The sequence below is a fragment of the Cololabis saira genome, chromosome 8 (assembly GCF_033807715.1).
Source record: "Cololabis saira isolate AMF1-May2022 chromosome 8, fColSai1.1, whole genome shotgun sequence".
NCBI classification, from domain to species: Eukaryota; Metazoa; Chordata; class Actinopteri; order Beloniformes; family Belonidae; genus Cololabis; species Cololabis saira.
Genome location: NC_084594.1, coordinates 29,639,440 through 29,658,307, shown reverse-complemented (window position 1 = coordinate 29,658,307; position 18,868 = coordinate 29,639,440). Strand labels below are relative to the sequence as shown.

At 40.4% G+C, this 18,868-nt stretch overlaps 1 protein-coding gene across 8 annotated transcripts in view; it reads left to right on the top strand.

Annotated features, from left to right (window-relative positions):
* The window catches only part of tfeb (transcription factor EB), a 32,434-nt gene extending 14,905 nt beyond the window's left edge, over positions 1 to 17,529 (top strand). For all 8 annotated transcript variants that reach the window (XM_061727658.1, XM_061727661.1, XM_061727656.1 and 5 more), the window contains 10 exons: positions 4,642 to 4,746; positions 6,017 to 6,190; positions 8,302 to 8,400; positions 8,601 to 8,795; positions 9,565 to 9,654; positions 13,288 to 13,405; positions 13,629 to 13,679; positions 14,086 to 14,161; positions 14,264 to 14,411; positions 14,494 to 17,529. In XM_061727658.1, coding sequence (XP_061583642.1) covers positions 4,642 to 4,746; positions 6,017 to 6,190; positions 8,302 to 8,400; positions 8,601 to 8,795; positions 9,565 to 9,654; positions 13,288 to 13,405; positions 13,629 to 13,679; positions 14,086 to 14,161; positions 14,264 to 14,411; positions 14,494 to 15,117 — 1,680 coding nt within the window. In that variant the 3' untranslated portion in view covers positions 15,118 to 17,529. The remainder of the gene's footprint in view (positions 1 to 4,641; positions 4,747 to 6,016; positions 6,191 to 8,301; positions 8,401 to 8,600; positions 8,796 to 9,564; positions 9,655 to 13,287; positions 13,406 to 13,628; positions 13,680 to 14,085; positions 14,162 to 14,263; positions 14,412 to 14,493) is intronic.
* The last annotated feature ends 1,339 nt before the right edge of the window (positions 17,530 to 18,868 follow it).

Here is an 18,868-nt window from a genome sequence, read left to right as displayed (position 1 = left end):
AAAAATGGTTGAATAGTAAATGCACAGGAAATTATAATTGTATGCATGTTTTCAAGTTAAGTGACTTAAGTGAAGGGCAGATCAAATTGTATGGCAAATTAATGCAGAAAGCCAGTTGATTTCAAGGGCTTCACATATTGACTGCTGTGGCTGTGTGAGACGCTGATTTGTGTTAAGGCAAGCAATGAACACATAGAATTGAAGTGAACAGATTGGCAACATGGATCAGTCCTATTATGCAACACCCAGTCGAGCTATTTAGAAAATGTGTGATATTAATAAAGTGGCCGTTGGATCCTCAGCTGCAGTGGTTGCTTCAGTTGAGAAGCTGTGACAACACTTTCAGAAAGCTCTGCATATTCAAATTCTCCCAAACCTCAATGAACTGAAGCAATATTATGATAGTGTGCTTGAATTTCTCCACAACAAAGTGAGCTGAACTGATGTCGTCATGCAGAAAATTATTGCTCCATATGGTTACTGCTAAAGTTAGTTGTACAAGCTATTGAGTAAAGAAGTGTGCTTAGTTTTTGTTGAATATAATGAACAAAGTTATATGTGGTTATTTGTCCCAGGTTATATTTACCTAATTTTAAAACAGATGATCATATACAGATGAAAATATTATGTAAAGAAGGGTTAATACGGAATATATCACAGGTGGATGTTTTACCTTTAGCAACAAAGAGCATATATGCTTGAATGTCATGTTGTGTAATGTAAACTCTGAGTCGATTTATGAGAAAAACACATTAATTAGTTTTACTCATAAATGTGATGCTGCAGTACATCATTTCTTGGAAGCTTGGAAGGGCCCTGAAATGACCCTCCGTGCTCCCAGCTGCTTTGGCATATCCATGCCAGAGGAGCTGCAAAGCTCCTGGCGAATGTTTGCAGTTGAATATCCTGTTTCCAATGTTGTTTCAGTTGAAAATCAGAAATAACCACTGCATTAAGCTAAGGCTGGGTGTACAGAAGCCGCTAGCTCCTTGGCTCATCGTCCTCCTTTCAGCCCAAATCCCAGCCAGTCACATTAGTCTGTTAATACACGTAACGGCACATAAAATGTATTCTTTTTCATATATGAACGATTCTGCTTTCTTTTGTCTTTATTCACAGCTCATAAACTATGTTCAGTAATCAATACAGTGCTCATCACTAAGCAGCCAATGTGATGAGTGATGAGGAAGGGGATTTTTGCTAATCTGGCTGCCAATGAAATGTCTACGCCTCTAATTATGAATTGATTTATTGCTTTATATAATTTTACTTTATGTGATTAAAAAAAAAATCACCCCTGCGTACAGTTGTCATGCCTGTAAATATGTTTATTTCTGCTGCAAAGTGGGACATCTTAACTTGAGGGTCATTACAGATTGACTTACTTTTGTAACCTGCCCCCAGTGGTCAGTCAGTGAATTGCAATTTATGTTACGCCCTGCTTTGGGTCAACATAAAAGGCAGAATATTTGTAGTCCATGCAGACTCAATTTTTCATAAAGACATGAGTTTTCTGATACCCATTCATTCAGCTATCAATCTTTGCCACTTAAAAAAAACAAAAAAACAAAAAAAAGGCTCTATAAAGAAGATTTGAGTGTATATCTAACTACTTCAGCGATCTTTTTGCGTTTTCTGATAGTTGTTTAATCTTAATTCAGTTCTCTCGGAACTCTGCAGCTGTAGGCTCAAACTCTTACACTCACTTTGCCATTGCTGGTCTGAGGCTTTAATTTAATCTGTCATTTCAAATTGGTCTCCTGCTTGGTCAATGTCTGGACTAATTTGAAGAAATAAGGGAGTTTCCAGTCAGAGCTAATAAAACTCCTTCGAGTGTTCACTTTCACCATGTTCAGCACTTGTTCTGGCAGCTTGTCTGTGCTACATGATTTACCTCTATCATTTGCCTTGGTGAAAAATTGGCCAGTTGTTTCAATCGGCCTACACAACACGCACCACAGTCACTTTGTTTTCCTGTTTACGAGACTGAACTGTACCAACTCCACTTTGATCGGTTTATGACATACACATTCGGTTCAGTTTTCACTGAAAACAAAAACACTCTTTTTAGTTTGTTTATTGCATTTAAAAACACACTGAGCAAAGTAATAAAAAAACATAGTAAAGTCATCCTCATGTGTGGACTCACCTCACAGGTGAAATTTGCAGAATAGAGATGGTTGAATCTACCATAATTATCAACATCATCTTCTTCTACCTCTCTTTCCATATTGTCTGTTTCTTTTTGAACTTCTATAGTCATATTTTAGCTTTATTTTTTTGTGTTGTTCATTCAATAATTATCTCAATGTTTTGGATTCGTATAATAAGCTGGCTTTGGTTTTAGCCTCACGGAGTCTCACAAATTTCATGCATTTATTTATGGACACAATAGTTTGGGTAAAAATTCTTCACAACTTGTTCAATATATAAGTGTCTCCGTAGAGCCTCAAATCACTGTACACATGTCCCTCCGTAGCAGCCATTCCTACTTTACTGACTGAATATTGTAATGCAATCATTTCTCAGGCTAGAGTTACACTGTGGGCTAATTCACCACTGTGTGTGTGCGTGTGCGTCTGCACACAAACATTTTGTTTGTGTTAGATTTATGGATTTTATTGCAGTTTGAAGTTAGTGTTTGCTTTGGTCTACATTCTGTTACAAGTTTTGCATGTGTGTTTCAGTGTGTGTCTGTGCATGGGTGTGTGTTTTTCATGTGGGCCATCTAATGGGCACAAAGCGGGCAGTGTGTGCCCCCTCGGGTGCTGAAATGTACACTTTGGACAACGGGCAGCTTCAGTCCTTCTCAATAGGAGCTGCCCTTCTTATTGTACCTCATGCACAATGAGCTTTTCTCTCTCTGTCTGTCTTTCTCTCTGTGTCTTTCTTTCTTTATGACCATATACAGACAGTCTTTCTGATGAAAGAGTGGAGGAATCAGATTCCGACTGTGTCATTTATCATCTCAATCCACATCAACTAACTGAATAGAGCCGAACGCTGTCCTTGGTTTCATCACACCTTTAAGTTCAGACAAGCCCAACACAAGTCATTGCAGAAGGGGAAGCGTCTGTGATGGGATTTCCCCCCTGAGTGGAGTGTGAGTGAGAAAAGGAGAGGATATGCATCAATTGGGTGATGCGTATTCCCCTCATCTTCTGGCTCACATGACCTCGCAAGAACAACAAATAATATGACTTCCACATGACCCCTCCAATGTTGCAAAGGAAGTTTTCCTTAATTCAACACAACTAAATGGAGGAACAGTCAAAGTAAAGATGTTTCTTTAGGTGCAACATTTTTTTTAAAATGAATATGATTTCCCTTGTTAACTGAAAATCACTAAAGATATAAATTGAAATTAAAGATCCTGATTAATATTACTGCAAACATCTGTATGGGATTATCCTCTTAAAAACAAACTAAAAACCCCAGTTAAATCTGTGCTTTGTTTTGAGTGAGATCACAGGTGTCTTCTTTGTAGAGTCATTCATTTATGAAAATAATGTGGGTTTATTTTGTGCACATAGGATCTATAGGTTGACTGATAGGTACCTTTCTTGCCAATTAAAAAAAAAAACAATAATCTAATGCATTTTAACTTACCTTAAATTATTATTGATCTCAAAATGTTAAATCCAATCCACTTGTACCTGTAAACACATCAGGAAGATAAATAGTTCAGTTTAAAAAAGACTCCTTTTTTGCCAGTAGGTCGGATCATTTTATATGAATCAGTCATAGTGGGTTTGTAAGAGCTGATGACAGTTTGGGCAATGACATATAAAATGTTGCTATGTCTGTTTTTTCGTGAGACATGACTTAAAAAAAAAAAGTTAAAATATCAGTTTCATTTTAATTTGAAGGAATATTTAATTACTTTTAGGAAGTGTCATCTATGCTGTCTTTACCACCAGGGAAAACCAAACTAACTCTGGACTACTGTCCTGGTTGTCTCTTGCAGCAACTGTGCGTGGCCTTACAGCACTGTGTCACATGACAGCAGATGAAGTGACTAGGAGACTGAAAGGAGATTAAAGAGAGAATGACCAAAAACATTGTCGTAAACAACCTCCACACCTGTAGGGGGAGCCTCTGGCCTTAAAAAAAAGTAGATTTTTACTGATTTAAGTAGATCTGTCACAACCTGACTGTCAGTTTCAACTTCTATTTCTGCAGTATAATTTTTTGAATTCAAATAAAGGAACAGTATGGCCCCAGATGAGCTCTGTAAACGCCTGCAGTGCAAACACTTACTCTTTGGTTCATTAGCAGCTGAAGCCTCAAATAAATTAACCAATTATTTTATTTATATATTCATCAGACTAATCAGTCTATCTCTGTTTTATACAATTCAGTTTTTTGTTTTTATTGTAGTGGCTGTTACTTTAAGCCTGTTGAAAAGGCAACTTTTAAAAGATTTACTACTTTACTCTTATTTAATGATCTTACTGAGTAGGACTAAATCTGCATATTTAAATGGTATCATTTAATTAGACTTTTTTTGATATGACTCTCGGAAAAATAGCTACTTTTTGTGTCAGTCAAATAATCTTTTAAAATGTTTGACCTTTCCCCTTTAACTTTCACCCTTTGTAAAAACATACTGTCTTTGCTTTGTCTTTATCTCCTTCACAGCTTCATTCACCTCTCGGGCTGGACTGTGGTGCTCTAACGTCGGCTCGCCCTCCCCTGCCCCCCCGCCCCTCAGCCATGGCCTCGCGCATCGGGCTGCGGATGCAGGTACGACACAGCTTCCTTCCACCACTCAGTATGCAGTAGATGCAACATTTTCAAGGCTTTGGCCATTTGTTGTATGCGGACACCTATCAAATCATAGAAAATCACATCTAAGATTTTACATGCCAGGACTGGGGTTGGGTGATAAAGTCAAACAAACCATACCTCAATATATCAGACAGAATAGCGAAACCATATCCCTGTATTTTCCTATGAATATTTAGCATTATATTAATGATATTATGACTGTAAATCACGAAGGACTTTCATTATACCGCCAATTTACATCTGTTTGTTCCTCTTCTGCTGCCTATACTATCTTATAGTATGTTTTTATACAACTAGATCTTATACAAGTTCATATATATATATATATATATATATATATATATATATATATATATATATATATATATTTTTTTTTTTTAAATTTATTTATTTATTTTTTTATATATATAGCTTGTCTACACTTCATCTAACTGATAACAAATACAGGGCAGAATCGGGGCGGGGCTCTGCTGTAAGTGAGACAAAATAAACACCCTAATATAATATACAGTATGTTGGTATACTGCCTAGCCTTCATTAGGACAACATAATAAAATGAGGTGCATACAAACTCAGATTAACAACAATTAATTGCATATTACTCAATTTTATTATTTCTTATTAGTTCACTTTGGCTTAGAAAAACTAAGACAAAATGAAGAAGCTGTGTGTGAAAAGCCAGAAGAAACTCCAGGCGTTCTTATCAAATGCCCTTGGAAATCAAATGCCCGCCATCAATCTAGGAAGAGTAATGAGGCCATTTCCAAATAATTTGGAGTCCATTATTCTACAAAGAGAAAAATCATTCACGAGGGTAACGTAGGAGCTATTGTGAACGGGGGTTGATCTGGGCTGGGTTAAAAACAGTCTCTACAGTTCTGTTACAGAGAGATGATGTCAAAAAAATTAATTATTATTTCTGTTAAAAAGGGCTCTACAAGAGTGCTTTTAGATTTTGTACACACTGCATCTGCATTTCGGCTCCGTCTTTGTTAAATAAATCTTCACACAGATCTGGCAACCAGAGCTTTTTTTATTCTATTTCTCCACTGGTAAAACTGACTTTCTTATTTGACCTTTTCAACTTCTTTGACCGTGTGAGTTTGTGAGTCATTTGTTGCTCTTGGTTAAAAGCTACAGAGACATAAAAAGAGCATAAGTGACATTAAAAAGCTCTTGTTAGTGTTTCATTATTCTTGTGACGTGCATGTGTGTTTGTGTCCAGCTGATGCGAGACCAGCTGCAGCAGGAGGAGCAGCGTGAGCGGCAGCAGCAACAGCAGCAGCAGAATGCAGCCCTGCAGTACATGCAGCATCGCATGGCACCGCCGGCCCCTACGCCAGCCATTAGCACGCCACAGCATTACCAAAGCATGCAGGTCCCTGTGGAGGTTCTGAAGGTCAGTGCGGCCACAAGCAGTGATTGTCAATATTGATCCACTTGTTTTCAACTGAATGCTCAAAAAGCTCTAAAACGTGCTCATTGATGTCAGTTGAGTGACAATTTCATAAAGAAATATAGTTTGATGTTTTTACATAAAATTGAAGGAGCATCTTTCCATAACTTTTATTTTATAAATCCAGTTATCCTGTGCAGTCTGGGAGAACCAAATTGTGTGTAGTGAAACCTGCGTGTCCCATCCAGTCTAAATGCATTGCACCACAGTGACAAAACAGTAAACAAATCTCATTGACGGGGTTGGCTTAAGAAAGAAAATATGTTGGTTTAGGGGGATTTCAGAGTCTGGGGGCTACTTCTCTTCCATTAATCCAATCACATGTTGCTGGGAAGCAGACAGCACAGGAAGGTGTAGTGGAGGTGGCCGGGGCTTCACTGTGTATAGTGGCCTCTTGCACTGCACATGCATGGAAAAATCAGGGACAGGCTTGAAAAAAGCAAAGAAAGAAAAATGCAGTGGAGCAGCAAGCAGGTAGGGAGACAGAAGGGGGAGATAAGAGCCATCTGACATGTTTTACGATAGGTCAGACAGGAGTGATGTAGATATAGTCTGAGTCAGACAGGGACAGATAACGCTAAAGTGACATTTTGTCTGATTCCGGAGATGCCTGTGTCTGCCCTTATGTTAAATGGCGTGTGGTTGTGTGGGTATGTGTTTGTGCAGTACTCTTTTAGATGTGTGAGCATATTGTTTACTGGAATTTTTAACTGAATTCTGCATGCACTCCTTTTGGAATGGTGCAACTTGTTGTATTGACAGTTTACTCTGTGTGCTTAGGTGCAGGGGGAATGGTATTTGTGAAATCTTAGTGTCTTTCTGTCGTAGATAAAAGCGTCTTCATGTCTCAGGCCCATACAGCCTTTCATACAGCTAAAGGTGTGTTTCTTTGGACTTTTGTTCTACCAGAGTTGTTCTTCTGGCTCATGAAACCCAGACATTTTTTAAATGTGTATGTTTATCAGTGTCAGGAGTCATTCCTGCACCAATGGCAAGAGCTGAGAGACGGGAATGTGATCGCTGCCGATCATTGTCTGTTTGCAAGATTATGCAATTAGCACAGGGCAAATTTTAAGACGGTTTATCTGTGACCATGGATTGCTCTGTTTAAAATTGTAAAAATGTCATTGGACTTGGTGGAGGAAATTCTTTCTGAGGTATCTGCATGTTCTAAAACAAAAGAACAGCGACGTGTAGAAAGTGGTGTTAAGAAATAGAAACATCTATTTATGGAAAGGTTTCTGGTTCATTTGATATAATCCTACTGTTGCCTATTAAAGCTGGGGGGTTCCCTCTGTTCAGAGCTCTGGTCTTTGATGTGAAGGAATGAGGCCAAGCCATTGCTGCATGTGGCCACACCAGAGGATTTAGAGTGGCTTTACTCCTGTACACATTACTACTGACTTAATGCCACTACGTACCAGTGCCATCACATCATTGAGATAAAGGGGTGAGAACTCAGTGTGTTGCAGGTTTAAAAGCGAGTGGTAAACCGTACAGAGCTAATAATGACACTCACCCACTTCGTGTCCTGGTGTTTCGGCGGACCAGCTTCAGTGGCAGGCTGATCCCACCACGATGCAAAACCGAACGCTACAGAAAGTCGTCCCTTCCAGCTGTCATCAAGCTCTATAATGTGCAATAACTGTCCTATGTGCTGTCCTATACTCCAGCACTTTACTACTCAGCACTTTAGCACCCCAGCATTTTAAGGGATCTGTTTTTATTGGATCTGTTTTTATTTTGGTTGCTGTTTTTATTTTGGTTGCTGTTACTTAAGTGTGTTGAATGTATGAATGAAAGATGCTGCTGTAACACCTTAATTTCCTGCAAAGGATTAATAAAGTATCTAATCTAAATTTATGTGGTACATTAAACGTATGTCTTTTCTTTGTAACTGAATTAATTATGATGGTAAGCATGTATGTCAAGGCTGTTGTAATGGAAATAAGCATTGTTACTATCTAAATATTTTTTTTCCCACATAGTTCATGAACTTTAAAAAAACTGAAAAATAATTGATAACATATTTATCTTATATTTTTCCATTAAAGGTGCAGACCCACCTTGAGAATCCAACAGACTATCACATCCGTCAGTCACGGAGACAACAAGTGAAAGAATACCTTTCAACCACCTTTGCAACCAAACAGGTTTATATCTACCTATTTCTCACACTGTAAATACTGTGTTGATATCCAATGCATAAAAAGGTTTGTAGAGGGTATACTCTGTGTTTCTGTTTTCAACTGACTTGATCAACATTCTTCATACTATTGAAGCACATCACAGTAAATCGGTGCTCTGTCATTCATTAACAATGTCTTCTCCCTTATTTTCCATGTTTCCTTAGACGATCCATGCAGTTTCAGCGCCACAGCAACCATCTCCTCCCGCAAACCTGGTACCTACAGGGGGTTCTGGGTCTGCACCTCAACCTCAACCTCTCCACTCCCCACACATGCGGACAGAACAGCTCATGTCCGGCAACAGCACACCCAACAGCCCCATGGCCATGCTCAATATCGGCTCCAGCCACGAGAAAGAGGTAGACGCGCGTGGGCATACAGGGGCAAACATGAACCCATAAACATTGAACCCATTGAACTCTCATAACAGTTAACTAAATCCAGGCTTAACAAATCTCCTTATACCACGGCAAAATGACAGCAATATAGAAGATTATGAGGATTGAATATTACCTCGAAAGTGACATATTGCCACATTTTATGAAAGTATCATAATTCTTAATTGTTCTTTTGTAGGCAGGAGTAGCAGTTGCAAATGAGCCCGTGTTAATGTGTTGTGGATACAGTAAACCAATGTGGTTACTAACTGGCAATAACTGAAACCGGCAATCAGTGGAATTTAAATGCTCTTTAATAGCTTTTGCAGCAGTAATTAACGCTTAACAAGTGACAGAAATGGCAGAATGTTAGGGGCCTTTGAACCCAAGAGACTTTGACCAAGAATCTTCCTTTAACTTGCTGCTTCTCTGCTCTCTGTGTGTCTGAGAGAAAACAGTTCGACAAATCAGCTTCCATGCAAGACTCAAAATGACTCCAGGTTTAGCGTCAATAAAATGCATGTACGAAGTGTGTCAATGTTTTTAGAGTTGTTTTTGCAATTCTTGTTTGTCCTTTCTTTGCCAGATAAAAGCTCTTTAAACTCACCAGTCATACAAGTAACACTGCTCTCCTCGCGTGCCAGGAGTCCATTTATATTACAATATGCTCGTATGTACTCTAACAGAAATTGTACTAAAAAAAAAAAGCTGTGTTGCTGTTTTTGTCATGACTCTTTCTTCTTTCTTTCAGATGGATGAGGTCATTGATAACATTATCAGCATGCAGTCCAATTATGATGACGGTCAGCCATATATTGATTCTGTCCAGATGCCAAACACAGTAAGTAAAACCAACCTGCCAAAAAGGCCTTACTTGAGGAATCTTTAACATACCTTCCGGTTTATATGACTTATACGTTGCAGCCAATTAACTGAGGGTCAAAAGATTGAGGGGTATCGCTGTGGAGATTGTAAAACATTTAAAGGCACATTTATGGAGTTGGCATCAGTGAAATGCGCAAGATGACTGAGTTGTCTGAGTGAAATATTAACAGTATAGTATTTTGTACATGTATTTGATCATTTTGTATATGCATTCTGTTTTTAAAGTTGGCTCTGCTTTGTTTGATGGAACAAAACTACACCACTCTTTTTTTTTATAATAATGAATTTTATTTAGACTTTGTTCTTTGCGTAAATCATTAAAACATTTAAAAGGAACATACAGATACAGAGAATGATATTAATTGTGGTATCACCGTTAAAAATACCAAAATTAAATTCCCCTTTTTACCAAAAAACCTTTTCTTCTTAAACCTTTATTCTCTTCGTTCAGAGCTTAGGACATCAGCAACTCTCAGTTAATCCTTTAATCAATGTTTCTGTATCTATTTGCCACTTTCCTGATTTATTATAGATATCCCCAGTTTCTGCTTCCATTATCAGGAATTGTTATTTTCTGTGTAAATCTATTAGTCTGGTTAGACCATAGTGAGTTAATGTTTCAAACCGCAGCTGAATTCTGCTGCAGATTCACCCTTCGTTTCTGCACGTACTCATAGTAAGCAATTAGTCATGTCTTTATGTAGCCGTATACAGAAATCGCATAGACCAACCCGTGCAAATGCAAAAAAGAAGTGTATAATTCACTTAAACACTAAACATTCCATCCCTAAACCATGTTGGACATAGTTAGAAACTGTAGAAAAGACATGTCATTAGAGGACTGTGCAGTGCTTTGTGTCTGAAGGAACACACTCAGAAAATTAACAATTAAACTACCAGCAGTTAGAGTTCAACTTGTTTACAAGACAGTTGGAGAGAGGGAGGTGGGGGAGGGAAAGGGGGGAGGAAGAAAAGCAAGGAGGAGGGAAAAGTGGATGAGGACAATTTATGCAAGGGGAAAACAGGCTGAAAGTCCAGTTAGGGGAAAGTTCACTCCGGTTTGGTAGGGAGCGGAGGTAGAAGAAAGACAGGAACGGTGCTGCCGAGGTCATTCTCCCAGGACAGGGGTGGCCGTGGCAGAGAGAGCTGCATGCGCTGCCCATCTACCAAAAGAGAACAAGAGAGCCCTTCCGGCCTTGTAAGGGAAGGCGTGTAGGATGAAGGAGATGAATAAGACATATGCCATTGTGGAAGTTATTGAAGGAGAACAGATTCAGCTGGTAAGACAACAAAATTGTTACTCTAATATGCCTTTGATTTGAAGCTGAGAGAGTTGCTTGGCGTTTTTCTCTGTAAGTTACTGATCCAAACCTCGGTTAGGACGGATGCAGCGGCAGCAGCAACAACAGCAGCAGCTCTAACTTTCAGCCTTGGGTCCCTGATTATAAGATGAGCCCTAGCAGAGGAAGTGGAGTGTGTGAAAGGACTTCATTTTCTGAGCTGGTTTCTGCGTTGGCTTGTAATGCGTGCTCCTGCAGGACTCGAATAAAGATTTTCAGACATTTTAAGATCATAACGTTGGGACAAAAATTGTTCCAATCCACTCACCGGGTGGTCATCTGCCTGATTTTACCACTTCCACCGCTGTTCATTTTGATGAGGAAAACCTACAAAATCCTTCTGTAGCTTTATCTCTCCCTGCTTTGTGTGGTTGATTGGTTTAATCACTCTTAAGTGCGTCTCCTTGCATGTGTGTGTGTCTGTAACACTGATTGATTTGATTGGGCCACACATACTGATCAAACTTAAGATAATGTGTGTGTGAGAAGCTAGTGCAAATCAGTATTTTAACAGGGCTGAAAAAAAGAAATTCCAGCTTTATTCCCAACTGGCAGAACATTGAGTAAAACTCACCTGCTAATCCTGATGGGGATTAAAGCAGCAAATTCCATGGAATTCTTGGAATCTCAAAGTTTAGCAAAAGCCTGGGACACCACTGAATACCAGGCACAAGGGAACAGTTTGACTCTTAAAGGTAGATGTACGTGTGTGCGCTTATAGATGATCACACTGAGCCGCTTCTGCTCAACCTTGGTTGTAAGATTAATTGAATGAAATCTTACTGGAGGGAAGCATGGTGGTGAATTTTCCAATCAGGATGTGATCAGTGCAGAAGCATGGAAGAGGCCTGGAATAAGACTGGAACGGAGGGTGTGTGTTTTCTTTTGTGTTCTGTTGTCAGCAGAAATGCACTTAGTGCAGCACTGCAAGTGAGACCAAATATCAGTTTTTATTAGGACAGGAAAAAAATCAGATTTTCCAGCAGATGATGATGAATTATTCAAGAATGTTGTATGAAAACCACTGTTTTCCGGGGCTATTATTGAGAAGAATTTAAGATTTTCCACATCTACACAGCTTGAAATTTTATTAACATGCATCTTCACGTTGGATGGTTTGCATTGGTATTTAAAGAACTGGTTATGGCTCCAAACTGTGACAATACCATGGTTACATTGAGATATATGCCTCATGGATTCTTTCTTGCAGAAGTTTAACCTGCAAGATCTGTTTCTATGTTTTTGCATGTGAGTGTGTTTGATCTCACAAATCGCACAGTAGCTTTTGGATTACTTCATAAGTTATCTTTTCCTTTGTGCTCGTTATCTTTCAGGCCTCATTAGCAGCGTCATATTGCCCTTGCTTCAGGGAATGTGATACAGCTGCTTACGAGGCATAAAAAGTCCATCACAGTCATTAACCTGCGAAATAAAATGAAAATCAAATCTTTTTAGGAGTCCATACAAAATAGATAACTGTGGTTACACAATGTCTAAAGGGCAAGGGGTTTGGAGTTTGGAGCACTCCACAAGCATATTTTCAGAAGCTGGAGAAAGCAGAGGAGGGAATTGAGCCATAAAAAGAAGATAAGATAGATGTGGTGATTGTCAATCATTGCTGTGTGTATCGCAGGGTGCTTTCAGGTGTTATATTATTGCATTATCTCCTGCTATATGCTCTTTACAGCACATTAAACAAGAGCACTGACTTCATAAAGGTACTTAACAAGGTGCACGATGCTCCTTAAACTTGGAGAAATAGCATTGGTGGACAGTTGTTTTGTTTCGATGCATCCATTTTCTACACTCGCTGCATCCTTTGCTCAGGTGGGCTGGACTCTGTCCCAGCTTTTATGAGGTGAGAGTTGGGGGTGCACCCTGGACAGCCCTGTAGAGCTGGCCACAGCTCAAAATGACCCCCCCCGTCTTTTGCATCGTATTTAATTTCACAGATCCTATGTTTCGTCACATTATGAGCCAGGCATACTTGACTAACTGTGGCATGTTGAATTTAGGACTTCAGTACTGGAGTTTACTGTTAAGATTTTACATCACAAAGGTTATTGAACATTTGAGCGCTTTTAAAAAAGTGCCTTTCTCTCCCATTTATGTTTAATGTGATCTCAGCTGAAACACTCACAAATGTTCTGCTGCTCTCCATATTACAAATATCTTTAATTGTTCATTACTTGTTTTTGTACATGAAAACATTTATATATTGTGTGTATGTTGTTTTGTGTGTGTGCCAGCTCCCCCTGTCAAGCAGTCACCTGGATGTGTACACAGGTCCGGGGATGAAGGGGCCCGCCATTGCTATGACAAGCAACTCCTGTCCTGCCAACCTGACCATCAAGCGAGAAATCTCAGGTGCGGACATTTATGGTTTTGACTCGCACTCATTCTCATGCTAAACCGCCAAACTATCAAGATGTCATTGAGCGATAGACATTGCTCGGCACTGAGTGAGTCTGAAATGTTTACCTCCACTGTGTCTGGTCATTTGTGTCGTGGTACTTGTCTGACAAACTGTACAGCGCCAAGGCGCTTTTTCAGCCTTTAGTTAATCACATTTTGTTATTGCAAAGTGCAGAAGCCCGTGCGCTGGCAAAGGAGAGACAGAAGAAAGACAACCACAATCTGAGTAAGTCTGAGTGCTGAGTACTCCAGCCATTCTTTATTTTCTCATTTCACTCTCTGCTAATGCCTTTAGAAACATTTACTTTACACACACACACACACACACACACACACACACACGCGCGCGCGCACACACACGCACACGCACGTACACCATAATCGGTCTCTTGCACAAACAGTTTTATACAGCTTTGTGCTGATTTAGCTGACATAGTACAACAGCTGGGTGGATAGTTAACCTTTCTGCTGTCCAAGCACATGAGTGCACTTGCCTGTGACTGTTGCTGTTTGTCTCTTTCATTTTTCACTATGTAACCCCAAAGTGCTTTGCATTGCTACCACAACAGCATCAGAATTTTCTTCTTACAGTTTCTCATTTTCTCTGTTTTCTTCTTTTGTTTCTGTCAAAGTTGAAAGGAGGAGAAGATTCAATATTAATGATCGTATCAAAGAACTGGGCACCATGATTCCCAAAACTAACGACCTGTGAGTTGGTTCAACATCACTGCATAATTGTATTCAAACTGTTGCATCTAGGCAGTTACTTATACATGGAAGGTGTCTGTGTGTACTTTTCTGTTTCCATAGTGATGTGCGCTGGAACAAAGGCACTATATTGAGGGCATCTGTAGAGTATATTAAGCGTATGCAGAAAGATGTTGAGAGATCCAGAGAAGTGGAGAACAACTTCAAAAGGATGGAGATGGCCAACAAACAGCTGCTGTTTCGCATCCAGGTAACATACTAACGGTTACATATTCAGGAGCACTTTAAATCAAATGGTTCTGATGGTTTTGCTCACTGCCGACTGTCAACAGGAGTTGGAGATGCAGGCTCGTCTGCATGGCCTGCCGAACAGCTCTCCTTCTCCCCTCAACCTGACTGACCTGATCCCTTCTTACATAAAACAAGAGACCAGTCCAGAGGACAACATTTCTCACGCTCATCCCCAGGCCCATCAGCAGCCCCAGCACCTCCACCATAGTCAGCAGCAGCAGCAGCAGCAGCAGCAGCAGCAGCAGCAGCAGCAGCAGCAGCAGCAGCCGCCCCAGGCCCAACAGCACCACTTCCTCCCCCAGACCCACCTCCACCCTCAGAACCAGGGCCAGCCTCAACCAGGGCAGCTCCCACCACTCCCACAACACCTGCAACCCCAGCAGCCCATCCAGTTCCCAGCTGTGGGGAGCTCCCAGCCCTTTGACTTTGCCCAGTCGCTGGACTTGTGCGACGGGATACCCGGATTCTCAGATGCCATGTCAGGGCTGGGCGACCTGAGCGGACTGGATGTCCAGGTGAGGAGAGGCGATATGGGCTTCTTGATGATGGACGAACCTTTGTCCCCTATGGGCGGAGACCCACTACTCTCTGCAATGTCCCCCGAGGAATCTGTCGACTCCAGCCGCAGGTCCAGCTTTAGCATGGAGGATGGAGACATCATGTAGACAGCTGTGTGCAAACATGCACTCACTTAAACGTGAGGTTTCAGAGTGGTTGAAACAAACAGCATACAAAAAAATAGACAAAAAGGAAGGAAGGAGCGTTTGATCTAGCACACAAGTTTCACGCAGACCAGTGAGATTTAGTTGTGGGACAGTTATAACTTCTTCAAGGCGTGGAGAAGGTCCACAGCAGCCACACCGATGGAAACATGCTGTAAGGAGCGAGTAATACTGCATACACATACAGCTAGCTCACGGCCAGGTCAGTGATGAAGCAAACTTGGCCTCATTTCTATAAAGGTGGTTCTGGCTCATAATTGATCAGCGGACAAACCAGCAGCTAATTAGAATGACGCTATCAGATGCAAGGACAACTAAGTGCATTGTCTCACATCATATGAGGACAAATTATTTGCCCCACACACAACCTCATTCAGTAAATGATTGAACGAATCACAGTTAATAACATTGAAATAGCTTTATGGTCCTGCATGTATAATTCTTCTTGAGGGGAAGCGGCGGGCTCACTTTGTTGTGTTCCTGACTGTGGTTCTGTCCCACTTTGCTTTAGCCTTGAGCATTAGTTGTTTAGCATTTGACAAAGATTTGTTAAACTGCTAAGCTGGAATGTATTCTTTAAGCTTCCCCATCTTATGACACATTTTAAAATGGTTTGAAGCAGAAAATTCAGCTTCCGGCAAAGTCCCCTTCATGTAATCGATGGCATATCTACCCAACGTTCACCTAAAATTCACGTACACACCCGCGCAGACACTGCCCTCCCTCGTGTTTTACACTTCTAACTCTCGACCCTGTCATGATGAGACTTAAGTCTTTTGGTGAAGGGTAGAGCAAACCTTTGAATCATCTCGAAAAAAAGAAAAAGAGAAGAAATCAGCATGAACATTGAATTCTGTGAAGTGTTGCAATGCTCAGGTACTGTAACAGAAAGCACAAGCAGGATCAGTTTTCCACGGAAGGAGACGTTAGCCAGAAGGGTGTCGAGGCCGCAACCTCCGTCTGTGTGAATTTTGATTCACGCAGCTGCTTCTCTTCATATTTTAAAATGTTGGAGAGCAGACATAGCTTTAGATTCCAAATCACATCCACTTTTGCCTGTAAATGGAGTTTGCTTCTGTTTGCTTCAGCTTTACCTTTTTTTTTTTCTTTTTTTTTTTTAATTCAAGAGATAAACTGTTAATTATGTATTTAACTCAGCGAATTTGTGAGGGCAGGAGATCCATGCAAAGGAAAGATAAAATGATGAGCTTTTACTAGCCACAGAACAGAAACGTGCTCTTCTTTTCATTTTTAGCTCTCAAAGCAAAACATTAGGACATGAAACATTAACACGCAGACTCTCACCTATCGCACATTGCTGCACTCGAATACATGCACGTGAAGTGCAGCGTGCCTCCCGGCTGTGTTCGGATCAGCTCACAACTCCCGTCTCGTCCGTTGTGATTCCCGTAAACCTGCCAGTTGCAGAGGCGAGGCTCAGGTCCGTCACACACGCTGCCACCTGAAGGTAACTCACAACTCCAGCTGCCACCGTGATGGCTGGAGCGAGTTGTTTTGAAGGCCCCGCTGTGTTACACCCGATGCTCGGCTTTGAATTGTTATCGCTTTTGATCAGAACTGATAAAGTTAGTAAAACAATGTTGTTAATTTTTTGTTTTTGTTTTTTTGATTAAAAAAGTGTTTATTTTCTTTATTTTTAGATTTTGTTGTTTATTTTATCTCCCAAAGCACTGGAAACTATGTTATTGTTTTGACTTTGTACGTGAAATAAGACTTATTTCAGATGTTGTATGCCACTAAGCCACTTAAATGTATTTTACTTCTGTTTGTTGTTTAAGTTTCCAACCTTTCCTCTCAGAGCCATTTTGTTGAAGTAAACTGTAAATGCGTTCCCCCCCTCTCTCTTTCACTTGTGAAACAAGAGAAAGAGTGGAACTTGTGGAGAGATGAAGAGATTAAGAAACTGTTTTATATCAATTGTATTTTCACCCCTGACCCCTTTTTAATATTTCAGAGCCATAGATTTAAGATGATTCTATCATTTGACTGAAATCACATAGGTTAACTGAGAAAGGTGAGGTGGTTCTGGTCTGACTGAAGTATGTCAGAGTTCTCCTGATTTTGCCCCCCACTCCACCTCACAGAAGCTCTGAGCCACTGTTTTGTGATTGTCTGGTGTTGTACCACTGACTCATTGACTCAAGTGCATTTGTTGTTGTCCAGAATTGTGGAGGGGCTTCTGCTACGGCTTTACTGTAGCTGCAGTCATCCAGCCAACACTCCAAAGAGCTCCTCAGGTATTCTCTGCTTGTCCACTTGAGGGCGCTCTGCAGAGAAACTACACAGGGAAAAGTGGTTCTGAATTTACTGAAGATATAAAATGTTTTACCAAAATCATTTCTCCGGGTGTTGGTTTTTTCTTTCTTACTTTTGAAAAGGTTTGTATGCCCCCCCCCCCTGGTGTCAATTGCTGAAGGGGAAGCTTTTCTTTCAGTTTGATGTGTACTTTCCTGATGGTCTTGTGACATCACAAATACTTTCGGTCGTTTCATCAGTCACTTGGTGCAACGTGCAGCTTACAAAACTGTGATGCAAAAGCTTGACGCGTTCTGTGTACAATCACCGAAGATGTATCTTACAAGAAACATGTTTCTTTGTGAGCACTCAATCCTGATCTAAACTTAGATGACAAGATTAAAGAGGAATCAGTGGTCCTGCATACGGCATCTCCTCCAAGTTTTACAACCCAAACACACACATTACCGCACTTCTATTAGTTGCCTTAAACACAGCTGCACTTTGACTCTTGGACCCTTTGACACCTGATGATGGGGTTGGGGTTCGGTCCACAAGCATTCCAATTAGAGGATCACTGCTTCTATACGCTGATCCACAGCTGCCTGATGAGAAACAAATGATTACTGACTAAAGTTTTTGTGACAAGCAGCAGTGAGTTGTGTGAGAATGTAGCGGTAAGGCATGTTTGTCATTTTATGCTTTTTTTTTTCTTTGCAAAATCAGCACGAGGGTCTCTACAACAGTCCCCGGCACACGGTCCACCTCTTCTCTCAGGATGTAAACTGTTCTTAGTGTAGTCCCTCTAAAATCCACAACCATCTCCTTTGTCACGTTCAGGATAAGACGATTGTTCCCACACTATTGAGTGTCAGTTCTCTGTCGTCAGCGTCCTATTCAGAGTCCTGTCATCTCCAGAAATACTCATATGACTTTGAGATGTTTTGGTCGTCTGAGGGGTACAGAGTAAGAGTAGTGACAATAACGTCCCCTGCAGTCTTCAAATCGCGGTCTGTGGGTGTTTGGGGAACGTCTTAGATATCAGTGCCGACTGAAGTGTGTTGAAATGACTGGAGAAGTCAATAGCATGAACCATGTAACACTGCCTGCTACAGTTAAGGTCACAGTTATTAGCAAATTAAATGTAATTCTTTTCATGGAAATGGCTGTAAACAAATGTGGTTATAATTTAGTTGGTTTCAAAATAACAAAAGTCTCCAGTAAGAGAAATTAGGTTATTTTATTCAGGTGTTCCATTGAAACAAGAACAAAAGACCAAAACTTAAAAAGAAAAGGGGGGAAAAAACAATATTCCAGGGCAAAGGGTCATTGTCTTGTTGGAAGACCTGTGGCAACATGAAGCTAGACGAGCAGACTTCTTCACTTTATTCTACACAATATCAACATAATCCTATTTTTTCTTGATCACATAAACCTC